The sequence below is a fragment of the Phalacrocorax aristotelis genome, chromosome 3 (assembly GCF_949628215.1).
Source record: "Phalacrocorax aristotelis chromosome 3, bGulAri2.1, whole genome shotgun sequence".
Taxonomy (NCBI): Eukaryota; Metazoa; Chordata; class Aves; order Suliformes; family Phalacrocoracidae; genus Phalacrocorax; species Phalacrocorax aristotelis.
Window position 1 is genome coordinate 130,494,527 of NC_134278.1, and position 25,467 is coordinate 130,519,993.

At 41.8% G+C, this 25,467-nt stretch overlaps 1 protein-coding gene across 1 annotated transcript in view; it reads right to left on the bottom strand.

Annotated features, from left to right (window-relative positions):
- The window catches only part of XRN2 (5'-3' exoribonuclease 2), a 52,392-nt gene extending 30,105 nt beyond the window's left edge, over positions 1–22,287 (bottom strand). Inside the window, exons 1-17 of the mRNA XM_075089684.1 lie at positions 22,131–22,287; positions 15,150–15,277; positions 14,958–15,069; positions 13,614–13,725; positions 12,428–12,486; positions 12,259–12,348; positions 11,083–11,155; positions 10,930–10,980; positions 10,437–10,594; positions 9,933–10,007; positions 9,704–9,837; positions 9,555–9,612; positions 9,357–9,464; positions 8,230–8,274; positions 7,083–7,214; positions 5,623–5,738; positions 2,177–2,312 (exon numbers count right to left, since the gene is read on the bottom strand). Of these exons, the coding sequence (XP_074945785.1) occupies positions 2,177–2,312; positions 5,623–5,738; positions 7,083–7,214; positions 8,230–8,274; positions 9,357–9,464; positions 9,555–9,612; positions 9,704–9,837; positions 9,933–10,007; positions 10,437–10,594; positions 10,930–10,980; positions 11,083–11,155; positions 12,259–12,348; positions 12,428–12,486; positions 13,614–13,725; positions 14,958–15,069; positions 15,150–15,277; positions 22,131–22,205 (1,662 nt within the window). The 5' untranslated portion in view covers positions 22,206–22,287. The remainder of the gene's footprint in view (positions 1–2,176; positions 2,313–5,622; positions 5,739–7,082; positions 7,215–8,229; positions 8,275–9,356; positions 9,465–9,554; positions 9,613–9,703; positions 9,838–9,932; positions 10,008–10,436; positions 10,595–10,929; positions 10,981–11,082; positions 11,156–12,258; positions 12,349–12,427; positions 12,487–13,613; positions 13,726–14,957; positions 15,070–15,149; positions 15,278–22,130) is intronic.
- Between the last annotated feature and the right edge of the window lie 3,180 nt (positions 22,288–25,467).

Here is a 25,467-nt window from a genome sequence, read left to right on the forward strand (position 1 = left end):
AGAATAGAAAAGCACATGTATTCTGTCAGAAGTTTTATGGACCACAAGCAGTAGTTATTGGAAACAATTCGTATATGGTAAAAAGAAAAAAAAAAAAACCACACAACCAAAGAAAAACCCTCAAGCAAACCTATTTTGAAATTCCCCCGGTCCAACAGCTCCCTAATCTAACTTCCATATGGGCACGAAGTGATTCGACTGCTGCGCCGCACCCATAGACTGTCCATGTATAGCAGGGTACAGAACCGTGCCCGCACGTAGTCTGTTGTGCTGGTACAAACAGCAGACCGTGCAAGTATTCCATTGCTGCACTATTTTAAGTCTGCAATATAATTTTTACAAGGACTAGAGAGACTCTCCTTCTTTTTAGAGTAATCTGAATATGAAGCAAAACAGCAAAAACAAAGCCCTAAACATTCGTGTACTTTCATCAAGTCTTCCTTTGGAGCACTTCTAAACTAGAAAATATTTCCTGTACAGTCACTTTTCCTCGAGTTCTTATTGGCACTCCGCCTCAATTTTCTTGGGAGCACTCTGGCACTCCCTGAAGTTGTCAACCTCACTGATTTATTTTCTTTGCAACTGTAACCATCTATCACTTCTATATGCATCAGTTGCTTCAGCCAGAATGTCTACAAACCCAGAAGGACAAGGAGTCTCCCTCATACACCTCAATAACTAGTTTGGTTTTACAAGCTGATCTGTTCATATTGTTTTAAGACAGGCGTATGCCTCTCTTCCAGCTCCTATGCTTTTAAAGCCACAAGTCTCTCGACAGTGCAACTGCAGATGCAACCCCGGTTTGAACAGTTATAAAAGCACATGATGTCTGCACAAGGCCATGGCCACTGACCAAAGCAATGAAGGCACAGCCCATGCATGCGTCTTTGAATAAAACAAACTTAATTTTACCATCTTCAAATGAGCATAAGTAGTTTTGCCATATACTCCCCTCCTCTAAGCCCTTCAGTTTCCCTTAAACTCCAGACTGCCTTTTGCAGTGGTGTTGTACTACTGTGACACCAAAGGTCACACTGACAGTTTTCCAGAAAGTAAGACACCTACAGCTGATCTGAAGATTCATTTACACACTTGGGAGGCATGTGGGCACATACAGAGTTCTAGGACTATATTCAGCCACCCTTAACAGGAACACAGTTTGCCTTCAGCAGACCTCAACTGTGCGCAGGATAAGGGGCATTTCCACCTACAGAGGCGTCCAGGCGACATTTGTCCTTTGCAAAAGGAGCCACTCAGGGATGTGGAGGCTCACATCTCCTGCAGATCAACTGCAACAGACTTACAAACCTTAAACTCTACGAATTTCCTCCACCATAACACGGAAGTCGGAGCCCAAACTCAGCTAATTAATACAGTGGAAGGAAATGGGACACAGTCCCTTTTTGTTCCCGGGGGGACAGGGGGAGGAAGAGTACACATTAAATAAACTCACTTTGAGGCTGCACAGGTTTTTGCAGGCACGCAAGGTATTTGCCCTGCCTGGCTCTAAGTTGGACAGGTGTGAGCCACCTATGAAAAAATGTGCCAATTTATCTCCATGGCACTGCGTTCAAGCTACAAAGCCCTGCTGAAACAGCTAAACTTTATCAGCTCGAGCACATTCTATTCCCAGGCCACACACAAAATGTAACTTACTTTGTCTTCAGGGCACGAAGCTAGTTATTAGCCATCGGTGCAACAAACCCCAATATGTCTAACTAATCTCTTGCCAATCTGACATCTCAATTATCAAAAGATTTAGATCAGATACAGATTACTTCAATCACAATACACTTCATGGAACATCATTACAATCTATGGAGGAGACTGACAACTCTGTTCCTTTCAAATTCTTCCTAAGATTTCACAGGCTTTGCCCTTTGTTCACTCATTTAGTCATCTGCAATTTCACCGTGCATGGCTATGTATTGCAAAGGAAAAATATGCATCAGTCCTTAATAAGCTAACAAGCGCTGTTACTCTACAGTGAGAAACAAAAACTGCATTCAAATCTTGAGCATCAAATAGAATGGGCACCCATTTGTTTCAGACCTGTCTTAAAAAAACGCCACTGCTTTTCAAAAATGAGCAATGGATAATTATGATTTCCTGAAAAGAAACAGGGTGCAAGACACAGAAAGAAAACTGAAGTGTCAGAGAAGAAATTTTAAAGTACCTGGTAATAGTATCTGAGAACCCAGCAAAGCCCTTCCACGTAGGACTGTACAACTTTACGACGGAATTTATCATCAGATGCATCAACATCAAATTTGTTTTTATAGTAGCGCTGTTTCCAACCAGTTTCCCATAACCTGGATAACAAACACAGATGTCAATACATGTTAATAAATGCACATTTACGTATCTGAATTACAATATGAGCCAAACTCACTTGCTACTTCAAGTTCCATTTTTATACAATTTAAATGAAAGCATAAAAACAGATAATCAACAGTAAGAGAACAAAATCTGATGATTGGCATCACAGAAAACCCAGATGAAATTCTGAAGCTACCATCCTGATATACACATCTTCAGAATACTTGTTAGGAGCAGGGTAGATGTGCCTGCTGCTGCCATCAGGATTTTTCAAAACAGCATTGTTCCTCATCAGCAATTTCATCCTTCTTATCGGGAACCTACTACCAAAACTGCCATTTGAACTTTGTTCTCTAACCCTTCCAACTACTAGAAAGAGAACAAACTCTCCCCCTTCATTCTTTTGTCTAATCTACCCTAGGCCAGAAATCTTTATCTTACTGGAATACCTTCTCATATCAAGTTTATTCCTCTCTTCTTAATACCCCTGTCAAGCAGAAAAGTGGTACAGTTTCTTTGCTACTCAAAGGAAAAAAAAAAGTAAGCAAGTTAAAATAAGCAGTAGCAGCAGCTTGATTTCTATATTTTATTGCTGTTCAGACAAGCTATGATTTCCAGCAGCTATCTGCAACTCGGGAATCCCATGCTTGCTGACTCACGTCTGATGAGTTCCTTTTTACACAGGGATTTTCAATCTTTCATTTCAGAGATGGATGTTGGAGTCAAAAGAGCAATCTCAGACACCATTTATCCTTACTTCACACAGCTCCCCCTTATGTCTGTCTACAGATGGGGCAGGGGAAAACAGCCATCTGAATCCCTCACTTCTAATGTGCAAAGTTAGGAAAAAAGTAGATAGCGTGCTATATTGTGCCACATTCCTAGCAAGAATATTCTGTGAAGATAAACACAGACCATAGGTTCCTCTAAAAACTGAGTGGGCAGGGGAACACAGCTGCAGTGGGCACAGGCAGCAACAGGAATCACTGCCTACAGATGCCAGAGCTTTTCTTCCTTGGATGTTTTATCTGCTCACAACATCTGCGCGGTCCCTGTCATTCAACTGGTGACACGTCGGTTTGAGAGGACAGCTGTGCGGCAAGCAAGGAGCTGTTAGTACGCATGTAAAACTTCAAGTTGTTAGTCCTAACAGACACAACGTAATCGGGGGGAAATTCCAGTTCAGTTCAGAGACTGCCACTAAATAGGCAGCTTAAGTAACGGAAAAAGTAAGATCTACTTAACATTTGATTCAATCTTGATATGCTTCAGAACTGACCTCCCTCATAAAATTGTCTGGGTTGGTTTTGGGGGGTGTTTTCAGTTTTTTTGTTGGGGTTTTTGGTTTGCTTGTTTTAAATTTAAACCTATTATTCACCATAGTGCATGTATTTTACACACACATATCTCAAAGTTCACGTGAATTTCAGTATTCGAGTGAACCAGAGTAAAGCAAATTACAAATCTGATTTAGAAACGGATTAAATCAGATAATCCCTTAATTTTTTTTTAAATTAGAATTTTATTCTCAACAATTCAAAACTTAGCATTGATTGTCACATCTGAAAATCATCATGCAAGATCCCTTTCCACAAAGGCTGTGACCACTTTAAATTACGTTCAGAATCTGAAGCACACACGTAGCCTGCAAGGTCAACTCAAATGTACACTTGTCAGAATCCCACAGAGCAGTGTATATATAGCATGCGAAGCCTTTAAGAGAGAACAAAGATCGATTCAGGCTTTTTTACATCTTTTTGGTTTTGTAAACCTTGCTTCTGTTTCAAGGTAGCTTCCCAGTACAGGGATATTTTTTTTAAATCTGACCTGAGCTAGTTCAAAGATGATTCAAACTGATGAGGAGATAGAGAAGCCAAGAGATGTTTTCAAGACTAAGAAAGCCAGGTGAGCAAGGACAGAGCGACTTGTGCTAAAGTCTTGAAGGACAGAGTCAAGATGATCTACAGTCTATGAGCATCTCACCCTAGGAGCTCCCTGGCAGCTAGACACTTGCATAAATTTCACAAACCTTTTCTGTAACATAACAAAACCCGATCTGCTAGCTGACTAGAACTATTTGTTCCAGTTTTGAGGTCCTTCTAAATACAAAATATATTTTCACAAACAACTTTGTTGCATCTAGTACATTTATGCAGTTACAATGAGAAGCATAACATTATTTTCCACTCAGAAAAGGATCTGAATAAATATTCAGAGCTACGAAAGAGCTTAAATAACTGTGGATGAACGCAGCACATCTTTTGCTTGACAACACCAACCCTGTCAAAAATATTGCTACTCGTAAGTCACCATGATTCATTCACCCTAGTTGCTATAAAACGGTTAAGGCTTCTTTTGGAACGTCTGCTAAAATTCAAATGGAAAGCCACATTAAAATTTATCCTAATTTTAGATAAAAATTCTGCTTGCTTGATTAAAAAAACAAAATAATCCACTCAGATCTGCACATAGAGGATAGAAAATAAGAATGAGAGCTTGAACACCTGATATTTTAAGATCTGATGGGCTAGATGTCACAAATATACCACCACAACAGTGCTGGACACTAGCAATCAGCACTTCACAGTGAAGCAACCCTTACTGTTCTGCCATGTCCACCTACGGCCCCTGACTCTACAGAACACAAAAACCTCCTGGTTGCATTTATCAGGGCAGAACCTTTAACAAAAAAATTATAAGGGCCTTCACCCTCGGCTTAGAGGGTGATAGCTTGATTTAGACCTTTGATAAACGCAGACTAGTGAGTCTGGTAATTCACTGTCAGTTAATTCTCATAAATTCCTATCCCTTAATCATCCAGGGATCAGCCATCCTAAGACATTTAAAGAACTTGTTATAGACAAAACAGGGCCTGCTACAAATCGAAGATGGGGGAAAACATATTGCGATAGTCAAGATAAATAATGCTGCACACGTGAATGTAGCTGAATTTTATGGGTTAAATAGCTCAAAAATTCAACAGCAAAACAGTGGCATTCAGCTCACATAATCAAAGCTGAACACTGAATGTCTAGCCAATCTAGTGCCTGGTCTCAAAGGGAGTAGTGGCTTGGAGGATGAAAACCTGCACGCATACTAATCTAGATACTTAGATTTAACAGCTATAGCTTACACATCTCACTGGAATTTACTGAATATTCTAGCCCTCCACATTAATTACCGGTGGATAAAAAGATCATAGAAAAGCATCTGAAGGCACTGCTGCTCTAAGCTAAATGGCATTAATTAGACTGCATCTATTTCAGCAATTTGCTAACAAAGTGCTACAAAAAATGGCTTCACCTGATATTATCCTCTGGCTCAGGCTCGCTGTCACTATCTTCAGTTTTTCTCTTAATTCCTCCTGCCAGAGATGGGCTGCCATCAGAATTGAGGCTGGTATTTGGAGATGAAGTTGTCTAGGGTCAGAATTATTACAGATAAATAGAGGTGGGGGGGAAAGTATTCATTAGGCATTTTAAATTCAAGTTAATTTTAACAGCTTTGTGACAATTACATGCATTATTTTTAGTTCCCCAAATACTCAAGGCAAAAGCTACACAACCTTTAAACTATCAAGTCAAGTGGCAAAAGAAAAGAATAACACATCTTTGTATTACAAGGCAGGCATTGATACATACAGGCAAAAAATGCACTGTATTTGAGAAAGAAAAACGTGCAACAAACAAGACAGTATAAATTGATGAAACATGCAATTTTGGAATACTACTGGAGTCTCTAGTCCTACAGCTTATGTTACAGCTTCATTTCACAGCAACAGTGAAAGACGCATATGCAGACTACTGTAAAAATGCTGCTCGTAATTCAGAACTGCCAGAAATACTCTAAGTTTCTTCACAACAGATCTTTTAAACTCCTTTCAAATTGATCTATCTTAATGTTACAGAGTCTAAAAGAAAATTCTCCCATTCCATAAAGGAACTCATTTGCTTACCCCATCTGCAAAAGTTTCAAGATTAAAAGGGAAGAATAACTGAAATTATACTTCGAAAAAGCGTATTGTATTTATTTAGACTTAAGAGACAGAACACACATCTTTATGATGAAAAGGCCCTTTAATTTATTCACTGTTTGGATGAGGATTTATGCCCAGAAAGAAAATATTTGTCATAATTGTTACTTAAAGCTAACTTTAAATCAAGACTTCTAACAGAGCACTCAACTTATTTCAAGTCTTCCCTCACTTTTTAATACCTTTCCAAAAACTTCATCTAAGTTTCTCCTCTTCCCAGTGAAAAGCAATGCTTTGGAAAGTGAAAGCAGCTGACATACACATCGCTATGCAAACCACAAATTTCCAGAACAGATATCTATGTCTCCGTGTATATACAAATCCCAAAAAGAATATTACAAGACCTCTGGCTCAGGTATTTGGTTTGTGTCTCTCACAAACCTAATGAGGAAGCTCCTAAATGCGTACTCACAAGGAGGTTTGACTCCACAAGCACCCAACAAGTTTGGGCAGAAGAGCTGCTGTATGAGACTCGGATGCATTCCCCTCACACGTGCCATCCCAGAACTATTTAACAAGCAGTATGATACCAAACATTAAAATAAAGAACAACATTTTGTTTGAGCAGTCACACAAAAATTGGTTATTAGAAGTCACTTCCTTGAAAAATAAGTGTTTTGTTGTCCACTTCTCAAGACAGCTTGATAGGGTAGAGAAAAAGGTGTCCACGGTAACACAAGATGTGATTATTTCCCCTTCTATGTGTAAATACCTTTGAACATCTACTTACGGAGTTCTGTCTGTCATGCATTCTCATCTCAAAGGCGGCTTGTCTGGGGTTACTGATTGCCTGAGGACTAGATCGATTTCCCAGAGCTTGAGGGGAAAACTGTCCACCAGGAATGAAAGAAGGTTGATCCCTCTAAAAGATAAATACATACAAGTACACTGAAAATGCTGTGTAATCTCCACAGCAGTGAGATGATGCTGTCTCACAACTTTAAGGTTAACATGTTATATAAAACAAGCATAATTTACTCAGTTCAGATTGCATTAGTTATGTTTAACATCTCAACCAGATATAACACAAGTGAGACCCTTATATTCCTATAATTTATTAAGCTCTTAAAAACAAAACTAAACACCCAAACCAAACAAACCCTGCATTGTGTGCCCATGTTCTTTCTATGTGGGCTGAAAGGCAGTTTTTCAGGCAAGTGAGACTTCATCTAACCTGCTGGGAAGAACATGTTCTTTGTAAGCAAAGTGAATAACCTCTTCCGTTCTAATAAGGACAGTCAGAAAACATGTGATTTGTGAGTAGAAGAAAACTCAACATCATTCCAATAACAGAAGTTTAAAGAATTGGGCTTACGTGGGTCACAAAGGGCAAATCATTCCCACAACAGCTAATGCTTCTCTACTGCATTTGAGAGACATTTGGCAACACTGACTTGCTTGCAGGCAGAGCGTAAGATAACTAGTTTGGGGTAAGCCTTCCTTGCTCTTTTAGAAACATCTCTAATCGAGCAAATCCATTTAATGCAAACTGATGTAACGTATTCAAACCTAAACTCTTATGCCAAACTCTGTTGCCCTCAGCAACGTAACTGCTGAGATGACTTGTGTCAATGCATGGAAAAGCAATTTCTGTAATCATGGAAGTTCAGAGTTGTGTAGATTTGAAGGACACAACACACAGCTATCATCCAGTGCATTCAACACTCTCCCTCCTTTCCCTTTTAAGAAACCTTTAATATGCAATTCCTTCTTTCAAAGCTCAAGTCTACAAAAAAAACATGAAAAAATCCTTTAAAATAGTTAACACAGTTAAAATACAATGATTAAACTGCAGTTTCAACCGACACATCCACTGAAAGCTACAGTATATGTTTGAATTCTTGCTAGTTTTTGCACTGTGAAAGGAATTAATTTACCTTCATTCTTTTTCTTTTTTCTTTTTGCCGTCTTTTAAAGTTATCCTAAATAGAGAATAAAGAGAAATAAAGTCAGTCAAGCGTACAGATTTCTTGGAAAAATATTTCATTATAATCCTCTACCGACCAGAAGGCCACAAGGTTCTTACATAATGTTCTGAATAAGACAAAGGTAAATTCTTGTGTCTGTAAATCCAACAGAAATGAGATAGAATTTTCTACCCTACCCTGAAAACCTGGGCGGGGGGAGCAGAATGTACCACCCATGTATTCAAAGCGCCACAATTTTGGTAATGGCTTATATCATCTACTAAGTTTAGCTATAGCCTTACTTGAAGGTGGAGGTAACAGCAGTGTCAAAGGACACAAGCTACTTGCCTGCACTGGAACAGCCACCAGGGGAGAAAAAAAAAAAGGTAGTAGGAGACACATTAAAGTCATAGAAACGGGAGAAAAAGAGGCTCAAGGAAATATATTTCTTATTCCTGGGCTATGGAAACTGGAAACTTGATCATCAAATTGGCATTCCCACTTCAAGAGAGGTGCAGGCTGGGGCAATCGTAAATAAAACATTTTGCCAGCACTGACACGGTATTTTTTGACTGGAAAGTAAATACAACTCTGCTCTTTCATTCACAAGGTGTTTTATCCCCCGTACTGAAAAGAATAAACTGGAATATGTCTGCAAAAACTGTAGAGACAGACCAAAAGAACAACAATTTATGGATATATTTCAAATGGCAGGTGGTACTGCAAGGCAAGAATGCACCTGGAATTCAAATTTAGTATTCCACCTACTCACGGCTTGCACTTCCACAGGTTGCAGCAAATTACAAAACAATTCCTTCTTCAGTTTTCATACCAGCTATTGAAAAAGCCGCAGGCAGTAACAGAGCTCACATACAGTTTTCACTTTGGCTAACAATTAGAAAAGCAGGCCTTGCAGTCCAGGAGAAGAAAATCAGTGGGAAGTATGCGATTCTTTTTTGGGTATGGAGAAACTCACTAGAGATTATAACAAAAAAATTACAACGTTTGGGTTTTTTCTTATTCTGTTAAAAGAGTGTCACAGTCTAACAGTAACACATGTGATTAAAAGCGAACTCCAAGAACGTAACAAAAATTACATCATCATCTTTTCTCTTTTTGAAAATACTATCTTCAACTTCTCCGACAGCTAACATGATCATCTGGACCCGCTGCAGGTTGACAAAACCGCTTTCTGTGAGGTACCCCTGAAAATTAGAAAATAATATAGTTGAAAAGCAAGCCTATTTTTGTAGCAAACACCCACATATTTTTAAAGAAAAAGCAAAAAAATTTACCCCAGTTTTGTGCACCACATTTTTATATATGTTAACCAAGCGATCAATTGCTCCCTCCCTAAAAACAAACAAAAAAAGCATGAGATTCTTGTAATTTAAGACCACAGAAGGTATACTTGCAGAAACAGAAAACATATATTCTCACCTACCTGATCTCCAAAGATGGTAGATGAGGAAGAAAGTCATTTCCCACAAAGAAGCACATAAAGACCCAGTCATCAACACTTCTTTCAAAATCAAAAGTGAAAGGCAAACTGGCCATAGTGAGTTCTCTTTCCAAATACTGCAACACACAAAAGAAAGGACATTAGAAAACACTGTGTATCGAGTTTAAAAATATTATTTATATTATCAGACATAGTAACTGCTTCAACATACCTCTCGTAAAACACATAACCTGATGAAGATAAATTCTTGTTCAGCAACAGGAAGACTGTCTGCAAACTCATCATGCTAAAATAAAAGGGAAGAGTTGCATTACATCCAAGCTCACCTCAAAGTTTCTCCAGCTCAGTTTTAAAGGCTTACTTTGAGAGGAGTTAAGAGATATACAAGTACAGTTTCTCAAGTTCTTACGCCAAGCATGCATTTTGCTACTTTGCATATCTGTTAAGTTACTGATCATTGCCTCTCACCAATGGAAATAAGAACAAAAAACCCAACAAAACACCACAGGCAAGGATGTCAGGTTTGGCGTAATACTTTTATGCTACGGAAGTACAATTTTTACTTATTAATGTAAGAGGAGAGCTAGGTAGTTCCAATAATATAATTGGCATTAAGTTTCAGCCAAAACCAACAGCAAGAACAATTTGAGGATCTCACTAAAACATAAATTAGCTTACAGACAAAAAGAATTTCTAGAAATAGCAGAATCCTTACCTTGCCTTGTTTTTCTCTGGGCAAACCTTGGCAATCCTTAACCTCGTGACCCATCTGGTTACAAAGACCACATGGCTTGGGTTTATTTGGTTTAAACTCTTCCCTAATTATGGTGAAGTTTGGTTCATGTGTAGCTAACCCAAGCATAATCAGATCAGCTACCAATCAAAAGAGAAAATATAATGAAGGATAAACATTGTCAAGCTTTTTTAAAAAGTTCAGAAGCAAGGTATGTGCTGCCTTAAGCATGCATGAACACTGGTGTGCTTACCCACAAACTACCCTGCTAGCACCACTAAGTGGAAGTTAGCCCTTCAGCTATGGACAGGGCTAGATCTTTCCCCATGCGTTACACAAAGCTTTCAAAAACCTAACAAATACACTGGATTATTTACACAAATACAAGTGAAAGCTTACAAAATACAGCCCAACCCAATCACAAAACAGCACAAGCAAGCTTAATAGGGCATATTGCGAGCAAGACAGAACTCACCATCAGCCCCACACAGACAATGATGAGTGTTTGGGTCATGGTTTGGTTGAGCTATACAAAAGAAAATTACATTTAGTCAGAGCCAAGTAAAATAAATTATTACTGACCACATCTTAATTTAAAACAAAATGTTTACATTTATTTGAATGTTACCTCTTTGTCTTCTAATGTAATCCATAATTTTATGTTCACCTTCACCAGGAGCACTAGCATCAGACAAAATAACCTGTGAATAATTTAAAATAATGTAAACAATTTAGGCCAGCACAGTAAAAAAACCCCCAATTTATGTAGTTCATATACTGGTTCTGACTTACGAATACTTGAAATTCTAATCTGTAGTTTTAACTAAAATACTGTGATTCAAAATTGAAATTATTGAAGAGTTTGGAACCAGTGAATAGACCTTCATTTTTCTCTACTAATTCCAGGAGGAAGCTGACATATTGGTTCAAAGACCACTGAAATTATCACATCAATAACTAACATATTTGAAGTTTCCTGATAAATAATCAGGGCAATCGAAATACACACTAGAGAACTAGCAGACAAAGCAGATGTATGCCTCCTTCCCTTTAGATCTTCTAAACTCATAGATACACTGATACGTTATCACGTTATACACTTCCTTACACCAATGTCCAGATGAACATTAGCGTTTATAAACTCATGTCTGACAGAGGGAATTAAGCAGAGTCAACTGCCCTCTAATTAGACCACTTTAACAGTCAGCTTATGGAAAACAAAACAGACAGCTGCATCCGAGAAGACTGACCATTCTGCCCTCTCGCACAGAGCAAACACAGGGTTGTCAGAAATAAAACTCAGTGGGAGTGGAGTGGTTGAGGAACAGGAGGAGAGAATTTCAAAGTCCGTAAAGGCAAGAAAGCTAATGCGTATTATTTGTGTTGCCTGTGATCTATTGTCTCCCACCGTTAGGGTAACAGAGAAAATGCAGCCTACCTGAGAGAGCAAACGAGTTAAAACAGTGAAAAGAACATATATACAGTCTATCTTGATGCTTCGTCCCAAAAAGAAGAAAAAGTATTCCTAAAACCCTGTCTCCTGTTATATCAAATTGTGGCTTCTACTATCAAATCTTTCCTTTGCTCTTAAATGAAATGAAAACAAATGGTGCTGTTAGATTGTGTTATTAGGATGAAATGTATCTATGAAGTCCCAGCAGAACGTGCAAGTTGGTCCGCTGTTAGTAACAGCACAGTGCCAGAAGATGAGACAAATCTGTTAAATTTATACACTTCAATCATATCCCAACCCAGCGTAACACATCACCTTAATTTTCCTGAAGTATGAAACTGTGAAACTTACTGTCAAATTTTTCCACCCTGGGTCACTGTTCAAACGGTCAGCAATGTAATAGCGGAGACATTTAGCAAGATTGTCCATAAACTCAGTTCCCTAAAAAGTGACAGAAGAAAATAAATTAAACCTTCACTCAGACACTGGCAATTGCTGGTTAAAGTGCAAGATTACTTACCGGGGTAATACAGTTGCTGTCAAATCTCTCTTTCACTTCTTCTGGAGGAAGAATGCCACCTAGAGCAATAAAAATATTTGACAGAAGTAAACCAATATGGAACATTAAAAACATTTTTGCATTATAAAAACCCAGATGGCTCCCCTGATAACAAGTAACACTCATTGAAAGTTAGTTTGTTTAAAAACAAATAAAAAAACCCAAACAAAACCCAATCCCAAACAACAACAAAACTAGAACAGCTCTTACCATTACATTATCTCCATCTTAAAATAAGGTATTAGTACATTTGTCAATGTTGTTACTTCAGAAAAGTCATTTCACTACCTATTCTGTCAAAAGACTGAAAGAAATCTCAAAGAAACTGAGCTTGCTAAATGAGATAAAACATTAGGAAATAATTATTTTCTTACATATTCTCCCCTATGTTTCCACTATCTATTCACTTGGGCTCACAAACAGGGTTACACCAACTTCTCTCATCTCTGAGCTTCATAAAGGGTCTTCATAGTCTAGAAATGCTACAGGAAGAAGTGTTAAAAAAGTCTTTGTCCTCCCTTTTTAATCTCTACCTAGGTCACACAATGGCCCTCTCGCTTGGGCTGCAACATTCATTCCTCTTACAGTCACCTGAATTAATTGCTCCAGCCCAGACAGCACGCTTCAGCTACACACACTCCTTTCACTCCAGTCATGTCACTGCCACCCCTACAGAGTTGCACTGACTTTGCTTCCTCATTGAGTTAGAGTTTCTGCTGTCAAGTAACTACCCTTGCCTGCAGTTCCTTATTCCTGTGCAGCAGTATTTTAATTCAATCCTTGCTTTTAAGCCTCAGCTCTCCTTTCATCAAGCCCTACAAATTTGTACTTCCTTCCATAAGAGTTTTGGTTAGTTTTCCGCTACTACATCTACATTTTTTTCCTAAAGCAATGAGGAGTACTCTAAACAAATCCCTTTCAGGCAGGAGACAATAGAAATAAAAAAAGTGGTATTTTGTTTTATCTTAGATCTTAACTTTGAAAAACACGGATGCATGCTTCTGAGGTTTGCTATTCCCCCCCTTCTCCTAGTAATGCACAAATACATCCACTAAGGAAGACATCCCTTTTCTAGACCTTACCGAAGCATTCAAAACAAACAAGGTGACTCTCACTTGAAAAACCTCAGATATGGGCACAGTTCTACCTTTTGCCAGAATTTCTTGTCTTATTTTTTGCTTCTCTTCAGCAGCTTCCATGCCCTCCTTTGATGCTCTGAATCTTCTAGACCGCTGTTGATTCATTTTTGCACGTGGAGCCTAAAAAAGGGTATCATAATGCTTGGTTCAGTTGTTGCATCTGGACAATTGTTTCCTCTCTGGACAAGTCTTTTGAAATTGGCTGATCTGTGATTATACAGCCATTTAGCAAGACATCAGTCTGAACTATAACCAAAACGGGGATTTCTGTTGTCCCTCCCTCGTGTCACCACTAGCTCTCATACGGCAGCACAGGGAGCTGGACGTGCTTCTAAATAGGTAATAGCTTCTCCATGAGGTAAGGCAGCAACACGCACAGCTGTACGCCCATCTCAAAAATGCACAATGCTTAACGGTTCAAAGTTCCCCATACAAAATAAATGAAACTTACAGTGACATGTATCTGAGAAGCATTATTTATTACACACCCATTCTCCAACAAGAAACTCCTACAATTGTATTTGTAACTCTTTTGAAAATAAAAAAGACTAAAGCAGAGAGTAGTTAGCTATTACTTCTGGCAGGTATGTTGGGGTTTTTAAAAGGATACATCAATGTTCAGTTGTGATTACGTCTATGTACACACAGACCTTAGGAACTCCTACACTTGAACTCACGTTAAAAATCTTTTTGCTTAATGATACTCATTTTACCTTTGAGAAACTGAAAAGCCTAAAAAAACCCCAAAGCTTAAGAGGCCCACCAGCAGTGCGCTAGGCCGTTTTGGCATCTCTCAGTGAGACTATGCAATCTGGGTAGAAAATACTCGGTAAAGCAAAGTTATTAAGAAAAGGTGGTAACTTTTATTAGACCGCTGATGTAGCATGGTGACATGGGATCAGGTATGGAGAAAGACAAGCTTTCAGCTTCAAACATGCCTTAAGGCTGGCCTGTGAAATATTCCACAGCACAATTCAGTCACTGCCCATTTTAAGTGCGTCTGCTTAAACAGTTTTCTGGTCTTTCCCAGCCTATGGCATAAATTATTACTAAAGCCACAGAACAGAGGAACAGAAGTAGCTTCAGTGTGTTACCGTCTTATGGAAGTTTTCTGCTTTTCAGAAGCAAAGGTCAGACTGCAGTAGACTACGTTAGCCAGCTCATATAACCCCGTGGACAACAAAACCCATGAATACTTTGAATTACCCTCACCAAAATTAAACTAACAGTATAATTTACCAGTAGATTTTCATTTTAGAAAACTGTTTCCCAGAGGATCTTATCAGAGTGGATGGCATCAACCCTAACTTTACAAACAGCCACTACTGGGAACCAACTGTATCAATACTTACTACTCCATCTATGGCCATGTAAAGAAGTCGCCTTGGTCTTACAATGTTGAAGATCCTGTCAATATACTCAAAAATCGCAACCATCATTTCATCTTCATTTTTGGGCGCTGGCCTAAAACACAGAGCACTCAATTTAACATCTGAAATGCTATCAATAAATCCTATTTGTAAAGAGACAAAAAATCGCCTTACTTGTCTTCTGGATGTGTACAGGGGTGAATTATACCGTTCATATCCAGATACAGGTTATCAAACTCCACCTCATTAGGGTTAGGTTTGCTTGTATCAATTGGAGCCTTGACGCCATTGCACTCTTTAGCCTGCGAACGCAGTCAAAACAAATATTTCGGTACTTGATTAGAGAAGTATCACAAATAACCAATATTAATGTACAGACTCATAAAAGTTTTTTCTACTGCCCTTGAGAAAAATAAAAATAGCAACAAGCTACCCACATAATTACCCGAAGATGCATGCTTACACTACTAAAATAGCAGCTTTTAAAAAAGATGTTTATAAAATAGCACAACCAGAAGATATTATAATGAGTTACAGCAGAATTGGTTCATTTCTGTTGACCAGCTTGTATTGTAAAGAATAAGTCTCCATACCCCATATTGTTCAAGAAGGCAACTCCTTCTACTGCCAGGACCATACTGACTCCCTCAAAATCCAGCAAAGGGACTTAGTAAAGTTTATAATATGATGCTATAACTTTAACATGAGAACCAAGAAGCATAAAAATCTTTCTGCTTTAAACACTTCGTTGGTCAGATTGACACATCCAAACAAACTTGCACCTCTGCCCTTTCTCACTGCAATCCGATTTTGAGTCACACAGCTCAGGGAGGCAGGGCAGTAAAAGTGATCCACCTACGGCTGATGACATGACAAGCTTCCCAAAGTATATCAGCACATCCTGGTGAGCAAAGGACAATGAGATTTAACTAGAAAGAGGCCTTTCCCCAAGATCGCTCTACACAAGGAAAGGAGATCCTTTCAGATCCCACCAGCGAAACCTCCAGTTTGGGTATATCTGTATTACTTTTCCTGCTGACTATCAAATGCACCGAGATGCTCAAACCTCTGGACCCTTCAACTCCTGCCTCTGAGTCTGTCCGTGGGTATATTTGAAATGCTAAATAAAACCCAGTCCTTACCTTCCACTTCCGCAAATAAGTAAACTTTTTACTCTAATGCTTCACTTGTACCACTAGGCTTCTGCCTAATGAACATGAAACCCAGGCCCCACTGCAGATGGTAAACTTGACACTAAATTATAATCAACTTTAACCACCTATAGCCACCTATGTTCCCGTCCGTCTTTGACATTCCTGAACACTTACAACAAGCTATACAAGGTAAACCCAGAAATACAAAGAAAACAAATCTCAGCTGAACTGGAAGTAATAAATAATCCCACATTATTTTGTGTATGCTGTCATGTCAATTGCAAGTCACTGTTTGGTGGAAGAGGACAGCCTCTCTAATCAGCCCAGGGCAGAGATTGGCTTTGGCTCTGGAATACCTGTGTAACAAAAAAGCCCCATCCCCTTCTCTCAAGCTGTCAAAGCAAGCAGTTTTGAAACACTGCTGAGTGTTTCAAAGACTGGCTCCTCTACACAGCAGAGTAGCCAGCATGTTCAATTTTGTTTTCTCACCATACAGTCTTTTTTTTTTTTTTTTAACATAAAAACCTCTGCATTAAACACCAACAGCATCAGTGATGGATGAGACATGAGCTGATCACAAAAAGTCAAATGCATTTTCAGAGACATTATGACTGGAAAGGGTCTTAACAGATCGCAGAGCTGGAATGAAAAGTACTCTTGAATAACTTGGCATAAAGAAAAAAGTGAATGTCATGTTATTATGTAAAGGTTGTGATCACATGATTACGTGAGACAGGAGGGAAGGACGCGATACTGCTGGTCCTCTGATTCATGTGAAACTTCTCAGCAGCTGATGAACAAGCATCGAGCACTTCCTCTGAACTTGTATTTGCAGACTTGCTGCTTGCTACCTTTTTTTTAAATGAGTTTCCCACATCTCTTATACAGAGTCCAATCAATTGGATTTAAAAGGACTTCAATACAATTTCCCTGCTTAGAGTAGCAGCAGAACTAGCTGAACTTGTCCCAGTTTTAAAAGGCAAAATTTAAAACCTCTAAAGCTTTAAAGTAAGTCTTAATTCAGTATTCACATTTTTTATAGCCATAGGCATACAGAATTCTTGCAGGGCAATTTTTTGAAGTCATTTTTAAACAACTGAACACTAAGTCCCTCTGTTTCATTTTAAAACAGGTGAAATTTCTGCTAATTCACATCTTTGTTACACTACTCATCCAAACTAGTCAAATCCTGACAGACAAAACCTTGACCAGTGTTGGCTTTCTTTACTGAACTTTCTAGAACACGCAGACAGACAAAACCACATGGTTTTAGCAGAAACTAATTGTCAGGTGCAAACACTGTACTGTGGCTTGCAGTTCTAATAAAGTTACTCTGGGCAACCAAGACTTACAGTTTTAAAAGAAGAGCATGCATGCTGGTTTACATCAGATAATGGGACAAGAAGCTTGCCTTGTGTTCTACTTGATCTTTCGTCAAGCCTCTTGCCAGAGCTAACTGTGACTCAGAAGATATCAAAGGCTTATAACTATGTGATATGGAAAATAAAACTGCCCATCACAGATCTTATTTTCCGTTGTGAAGGTAAGGCAAAATGAGTATGATCTCTTTCAGATGGCTTCGAAAGCCATTCAGTTTTCATCTGCATACTGCTATGCCAGCAACTTTACCATTACATCCTCATAAACCTATCAGATTTTTAATGTAACAGCCTTGTAAAAGGTTTAAGTATCTGGGAGTGATATCTCTTGTGATATAACTAAACTGTTCGCTTTCAATCTACAGCCTCTTTTGAAACCATTGAAAATAGATCTTCAAATACGATACTTTAGTTGCAGCTTTATTAATTCGTATGAATTTGATTAAGAATATTCTCTCCTGGATTTTATATTATCTTCAAGATCTTCCTCTTATTCTTCCTGCTCAGCTTAAGAAGAAGATTAATCAGATTTAAGGAAAAGAAATCATCTAGTAAGGTAAGAGAACAAGGATCAACTTTTTAATATTTCAAAGAGACAAGCTACCAGGAGATACAGAATTTCTGATTAGAGAGATTTATAAGCAATCCTAAAATACACATAAAGCTGATTACATCATGAGAGAAGTTTAAATTCATCTAGAGTAAGACAAACTACAGCTTCTCACTACTGTCCCAGTCCTCTCTCACATTTATGACTAGATTTGAATATAAAATGGTAATGAATATGATTTATCCATGTGCTGTCCTTACCGTAGCTGCAACCTGCTCTTAAGCTGGAGCAGAGCAACATGGATGAGGACATCAGGATCTGACACTTCAGTTATTTTATATGTCATATTTTTTTCTTTTTATTTTAGTAAAGAATATTTGCTATTACAAGCTCAATTAGTAAAAACCCCACAGGACATACAATCACAAACTCAGTAAAACCAAGACTATGTCTGCCTTTATTTTACCTTAACACTGGAGCAGTTTTGATTAAATAAAGATTAATCTAAATGTTTACAGATGTAATGAAAAAGTAAGTCTTCCGCTCTTGGAGAAAACCATAGTTAATTGTTACAGACTGTAGATAGATCTGCTGCTCAAATTGTGAGTGCTTTTAAATAGACAGGTCTTAAAGCATTATCCAGAAACAGCTGGATAAGCCTGTAAGACAAAAATATAAACCAGCCATTTACAGTAAAGACAAAACTGTAAGAGGATCTACTTGATATTGCCAAAACTGTATTTGCACCCTTTTGATCAGAACACTGCTTCAAAACATCACAACTAAACTTCACCTCCGGGCCCCTGCTGTTACTGAGCGCTGAGGCTATCCTGCCAGTGGGGTCATAAAAGCGACAGAGCTGCTGCCTCCACAGTCTAACTTTACTACTGGAATGGACGTGGTGAAGGAAAGGGGGGGTTTGGAGAATGAAGGGCTTGGACTGTACAGCCAGCCAATTGTGATGCTGAGTATAAGCAAAAGACCAAATAATTCACCTTTGTGAGTTCCCCACTTTGGCGAGAAGGGGATAAGGAAAATCAGCTGGCATGATTTGAAGACAACAGGTAGGGTATGTGCACACACCTTCAAACGCTAGTTCTGTGAAGATCCACAGCCCCAGCTGGAAGAAGGCAGACTCCATGTCGAAAGTCACATGCTCGATACGTGTAGCTGGTAGAGACCCGTCATCCTCTAATTCTCCTCAACACCCTTGCCACCCACTTTTCCCTGGCAGACGTGACTCTGACACAGTGTCCCCGAAAGCCCTTTAAACTGAGGGTTACCCAGATCCTCAGAAGAGATTGCATCAGGGGCACAAAAACCAGGAGTTCAGTAAAGCTACCAGAACAATCACTGCTAGCTGCCAACAGCTTATTCCAAAGCAAGCATCCATATGAGTGGCTAATAAGCTATACTTGTAAACCCACGAACCGCCTTTTTCTGTAATAGTTCCCCCAGGCAGACAAATCCTCACATCTTATCTATCCACTGAAGTAAAAAATTCTCTTCCTGCAGCCACAGGTAAAATAAACTTCACACATCATGCTGAGAGAGGCTAACCAAAACCACAATTGTAATAAAAACAAGAGTAACTCAGTTTTAACTGTGTGACATTAGATTAAGCCAAATCTACGATTCAGTTTCATGACCTGAATCTGAAACGCAAACACCCTGACTGTAACAAGAACTGAATACTAAAACTCACCTGCCTACCATTTGCATACATTGACTTCTTGCTGAAGGCAGGCAGGTAATAACATGCAAAATAACAGCCAAAAAATCCCAGTGTCAATACATAATTATTCCTCTTTTCCCTTATCTTCTCTACCTTGCCCACACAATCCCATCTCCTTCACAGTACGGTGTTTCCCAAACATGAGGCACGTCTCTCCCAGGGAAGGATGGGGGATAGCAAAAAGGCAGAAGCCACAGCGCATGCTCAGCAGCAGGAAAATGAACTTTCAAAAACAGTATTACAAAGAAAAGCAGAACACAGCTAGTACAACCTGAGAAAAGATGACACAAATTATTTGGAAAAGTGTTCAGGAAAAGCATTTTGGGAAGCAGGAACTCAAGAGTTCATCTTCTCAGAAAAGCTTTGGCAAAGTTAGCCCTGAGGAGAATAACTTGCGGTGTTCACTGCCCTGTAAAGCTACCGCAGTGCAGCTGTCCAAATCCAATGCAAGTCTGTGCTGCCGCTGAAGGGAGGCACCCCGTCCTCCCTGTCGCCTTCCACCTCCTACCGCGTCCCTTAGGACAGCACAAGCATTCACGTGGCTGCAGAGATGTGCATGAAGGAACCAGCCTATCTGGTAACTGCCTAGCAAAAACAAAAACAAACATTATTTCACCTGCGTGACTTCCTAGAAAGGGCTCCCCAGATAACCACACAGACCTCAGTGCTGGTGCAAGGAAGACGATAAATATAAACCATCTGACCAGCCAGCTTAAAGCTATCAACAAACCCTATCTATTGTGAGTTATGGGTTAGTGAAGACCACCTGTGGAGTCCAGCAGCTAGCTTGCGACTAAGTCTTCACCAAAAAACATCCTCTGTTCCTACAAAAAGCCAGATTTTAGAGGATATCTTTGGAAAAATCAGCTCCCTGTTCAGGCAGGAGATATTTCTCCTATACTAGGAAATACCAGCAACAAGCCAAGAAAAGCTGAAGCTGCTCAGGGTTAAAGAGCACAGCTACAGACTTCTTTTAAGTCTTGGATGCAAGCATGCTATCCTGTGTTGGTGGCCACACACACAAAAAATAATCAGAGTAAAGTATGAAGCTGTGGAAAGACTAATACGTGAAAGAAGAAACTGACAAAAACAATTAGTAAGACCTGAAAATTATACAACTGAGAAGTAGTCAAATGCTAGGAGAATGAGCGCCATACGTACACCAAGATAGCACTTAAATCTCACAGAAAACCATGCAGCTACAAAGGCCAACCCAGCTCCTCCTCAGACACCTCACTCCTGCCCTCAACTCTTGCATTGGCACAGTCTTTCCTCGGCCTGTATCACAAGCAGGGTCACAGAACCGATCCGCTTGCAGACAGGGTGGTTTCAGCGAGACAGGAGAGTTTCCAGACCCACAAGTATTTTTAACCATTTACACTTGGATTTCCTTACTCTTTTCAAGACTTGCAGTTGCACTTTTACTTTCAACAAGTCCTAAAGCTTGCTTCAGCTTGTATTTTACAAAAGAGTTCTTGAAAAGGAGGAACTATGAAGAACATGCACAGAAACAAAACAAGAAACGGCAAAAAGCATCCCCACTACTCCCCATTCAATGCCAGTTTTGCCAAACACGTTCCTAAAACCCACTCTTTTTGCCTGAAGCAACGCAAAGGCGGAGGCCGGCATGCCGGGAGGGGCTCGCACTTCACTGAAGTGGCTGAAGGCTAGAGAATTGTGGGAGAAATAGAATCACAGCATGCCCTGAGCTGCAAGGGACCCACAAGGACCATCGAGCCCAGCTCCTGCCCCTGCACAGGACACCCCAAATTCACACCGTGTCTCTGAGGGCCTTGTCCAAGTGCTTCTGGAATATCGCCAGGCTGGTGCCGTGATGCCTCCCTGGGGAGCCTGTTCCAGGGCCCCACCACCCTCGGGGGGAAGAGCCTTCTCCTAATGCCCAGCCTAACCCTCCCCTGGCACATCTCCCTGCCATTCCCTCGGGGCCTAGGGAGCAATTGTGGCACAAGCCCCCTTCCCTGCTCCAAAACCCTATTCCTCCCAGCTTGCTGCGTGCAGGAGTGTTAACTTCTCCTCCACACCGACTGCTTCCACCGAAATTAAAAGCACCCTGTCAGAAAAAAGCCCAAACTAGCAACTGAAAAAACCGAAACCAAAACACGCCCCCCCCCCCCAAACCCCAAAACAAAACACAACAACCCCCCAACCCCTCTGAAAAGGCTCCCGGCGCGCCCGAGGGCGCAGGGAGGGGGCTGGCGGCAGCGGGGCCCAGCCAGGCGCTCGGTCCCAGCCAGCAACACCTCCCGAACCGCTCCGGCCTGGTGCAACGCCCGGGTGGTCGTCAGAGGGCCGGCGCCGGGGCGCGGCCCGCCTCACCTTCTCCTCCACGCAGTTGACGATGATGGAGGGGTACTTGCGGCTAAGCCAGCGGAAGAAGGCCGGGACCCCCATGGCAGTCCGGGGCGCGGCGGCGGCGGCGGCGGCGGCGGCGGCACCTGGCGAGGCGGCGGGCAGCGCTTCCGGGGCAGGGAGCGGCGCGGGGCACCATGGGTGCGGGCGGCGCGTGCGCAGGCGGTGCGGCCGCCATCTTAGGGGTGCGCAGGCGCGGGGCGAGGGCAGCATGGCGGGTTGAGGGGAGGGTGGCCTGGCCTGGCCCGGCTGTCCTTCGGGGGACACCCCCCCCCCCCCCGCCGCCTCACGGCGTGCCCTCAGGGCCCGCCGCCGCGCTTCGCCCCCAAACGTGTCGGGGAACAACTTAGGGACAAAGGTGGCAGCCTTAAGGCAGGCAGAAGGCAAAAGCTGGAGACCAGGCTGCTGTCTTAGCACTGCGTGCTCTCCTTGCCCTCACGCACTGCTCTGTGTGAAAACTTACCTTTGAATGACAGAAAACCGTGTTAAAAAATAGTCGCCTGCCAGTATGGGCTGGTTCCCTACTTCAGTGGGATGGTTTAGGCAGAAGACAGATGACAAAAGCGATGGAGAGCACGGCTGCTCTCCCACAGCTAATGCCACAGCTCATAGTTCCCGTAGGCCTGCCTCCACAGTGAGGAAGCCAGGCTGGAGGGCGAGACGCTGGAAGAGGCCTCTTCGCCTTGGGAAGGAGAAAGCGGACCGCTGGCAGGAGGGCGGAGGTGCAGCAGCGGAGGAGGGGACGGTGCCAGAAGCAGCGAGGGTCAAATTGGTCTGTGCGATTTCGTGACAATTGCAAGAGGCACCGTAAAGAACCCTGTCCCATCGCTTTGCCCATTGCATAAACAAATACTATTAAGTTAGCCATCTGACAGTGTTGAAATGGACTTAAACTGTCGGGTATTAAATGGGATTAACAGAAGATTTTGTGCGCTGCTGTGTCCTGTCACTCTGCACCAGTTTCATTAGGAGGGCAGCGATGGGGGCGAGGACATGAAAAAGCAGCCTGGGAATCATTAATAAAAATAACAAAACCTCCGCAGTGCTTATGGAGTCAGTGCTGATGATTTTGGCAGGGGAGGGGAACCTTGCTAATTTGCTGTAGAACAAATTAACCCAATATTATATTTCTCATTATTCTTGGCCTCGCTTAGCTGTTGTTAGGCCGTTTTCTGTTGTCATTCCTCTTAACAAAATCTGTGACTTGAATGAATTTCCCTAGCAACTTTGTGTTGGCACCACATCTTGGTATCAGCCAAAGATTGTCCTTTATCTGTTCCTTATAAAACATACCCTGATTGAAGTTGCCTATTGTAGCACTCCTCCTCCTGGAATTTAGTGTAGAGTAAGACCGCTTAGTGTGAATGTTTTGTTTGTATTGTTTTTCTGATAATGCTAAAGAAAACAGAAGACAGTGGCACTGGCAAATGCAAATGAAACATGATCATCTTATCTTATAATTACTTGCGTAAACAAGTGCTGAAAAAAATTAATACTGCACCAAACATTTCCTTGAAAAGCCAATCTATATTTTGCTTAAAAACCAAAACAAACCATTACAAGTGTCCTAAAGCAAAACTGGTGCTGCGGAAGCTCAGGCCCTGGCGTCCCCGGTGAAGGAGCATACCTGGAAGGCGCCAGGCGAGCGCACAGCTGCTTGAAAGCAGGAGAGGGGAGGCAGAGGCAGCCGAGCAGGAGGGCTGCTGGCGGTCCAGGGTGTGCTGGCAAACTGAAAAAGACGAGTCTTGTGCAAGAAGCAGTAGCGGAAGCCTGCCAGTGGTGAAACATAATCTGGTTGACACCCAGCAGGAACAGTTTCTGCCTAACATCCGACGTGGCGCAGGGGTGAGCGGCTCTCTCAGTCTGACCTTCTCTCCTGGGAAGTGACCGCCAGCGCCATTGGTTTCCCCTTCAGCGGCTGGTCTCCGCGCCCCGAGATCTCCTGAGTACAGCCACCACCTCTGTGCATCTCACTGCTCTCCGCAGGGTCTCGGAGTCAGGGCTGCGTGCCCATGCGGACTCCATTTCAGCTCACCAGATAACGGCACTCATCTGGCAGTTTTTGTCAGCCCCTATGTGCTAACGTGTTTTTTGTGAGCAGATGTGCAGAGGCACAACCTGAAGGTTCAATTCACAGACATGTGCATATGATGTGTGAATAAAAAGAGCGTAGCACCGAGTTGTTGCACAGGCACAGCGGGAACACAGGAAGACTTTTCGTTACAGTATTTCCATAGATGAATGGCATGCTGATTTAAATCTGTCAGGGCTGTACTGGTTACAGTCCCCCTGTCCATCACCATCATCTGTCATCGTCTTCGGGCTGCCAGTATGACAGCTGTGAAGGAGCGGAATAAAGTTGACTGGCAGAATGTTTTGCATCTAATGAGTCTGTGCACAATAAGAGTATAATAAATAATGCTCTGGAAGAACTCAGCTATCGCTAAACACCAAAAGAGAGATATTGCCTCAGCAGAAGCTCCCAAAGCCATCTGTCATCTGTCATGAGTTGCATGTCTGTGGCTGAGCTGGCCTGAGGGAACGGCAAGCACCAAAGGCTGCTGAGGGCGCCTTGTATCGTGCAAGGAGATATAAAGTGGGCTGACATCAAGAACCCGGAATCACTCAGGAAGAGCTTAAAACTACAAAGGCACCGCGGATTTGGTGCAGTGTTACTTAGCAGTGCGGGCTGCTGGAGGGGCTTTTTCCAGATGAACCTTTGTCTGACATTCACTGAAATATCCTGTAGCACTAGCCTCTGTGGTGTGCCGTACTGGTGCGCTTACGCATTGTGGATAGCTAGGGCCGTCAGGAGCGAGTTACCGCGGCTCCAGGACGATCGGGAAAAAGCAGCAAGGTGAGGTGCCCCAGGCACAGCCCTTGGCGGTGGGTTCTGATACAGGTCTGCTGCGTGACCCTGCCTGCTGCATGCAAATGAAAACAAGCCTCCAACAAGACTACTGAGAAGGCCCTAAACCTACGTGGTGGCCTGACAAGAACAGTGGTGTGACAGGGTGCCAGCCCTTCTCGTCATATTGCCGTCACATTGCCAAGCTCGTTTTGGAGTGTCGCAATTCGCAGGACAGTCCTGGCATTCCCGCCCACCCACCCCCTGAGGCTCCGATATCCAAGCTTGACCGGGGCTGGCCATAGCAGTGAAGAGCTGGGAGCTGTGCCAGCCCCTCCAGCAGCCCGGCACGGCCTGGCACGTGGGAATTGCTGCTTCGGGAAGCAGGAGAGCTCTGTGGTCCCCACAGGCTGCCTTCTCCGCGCCTCCTTGTGCACCTCCTGTCCCTTGACCAAC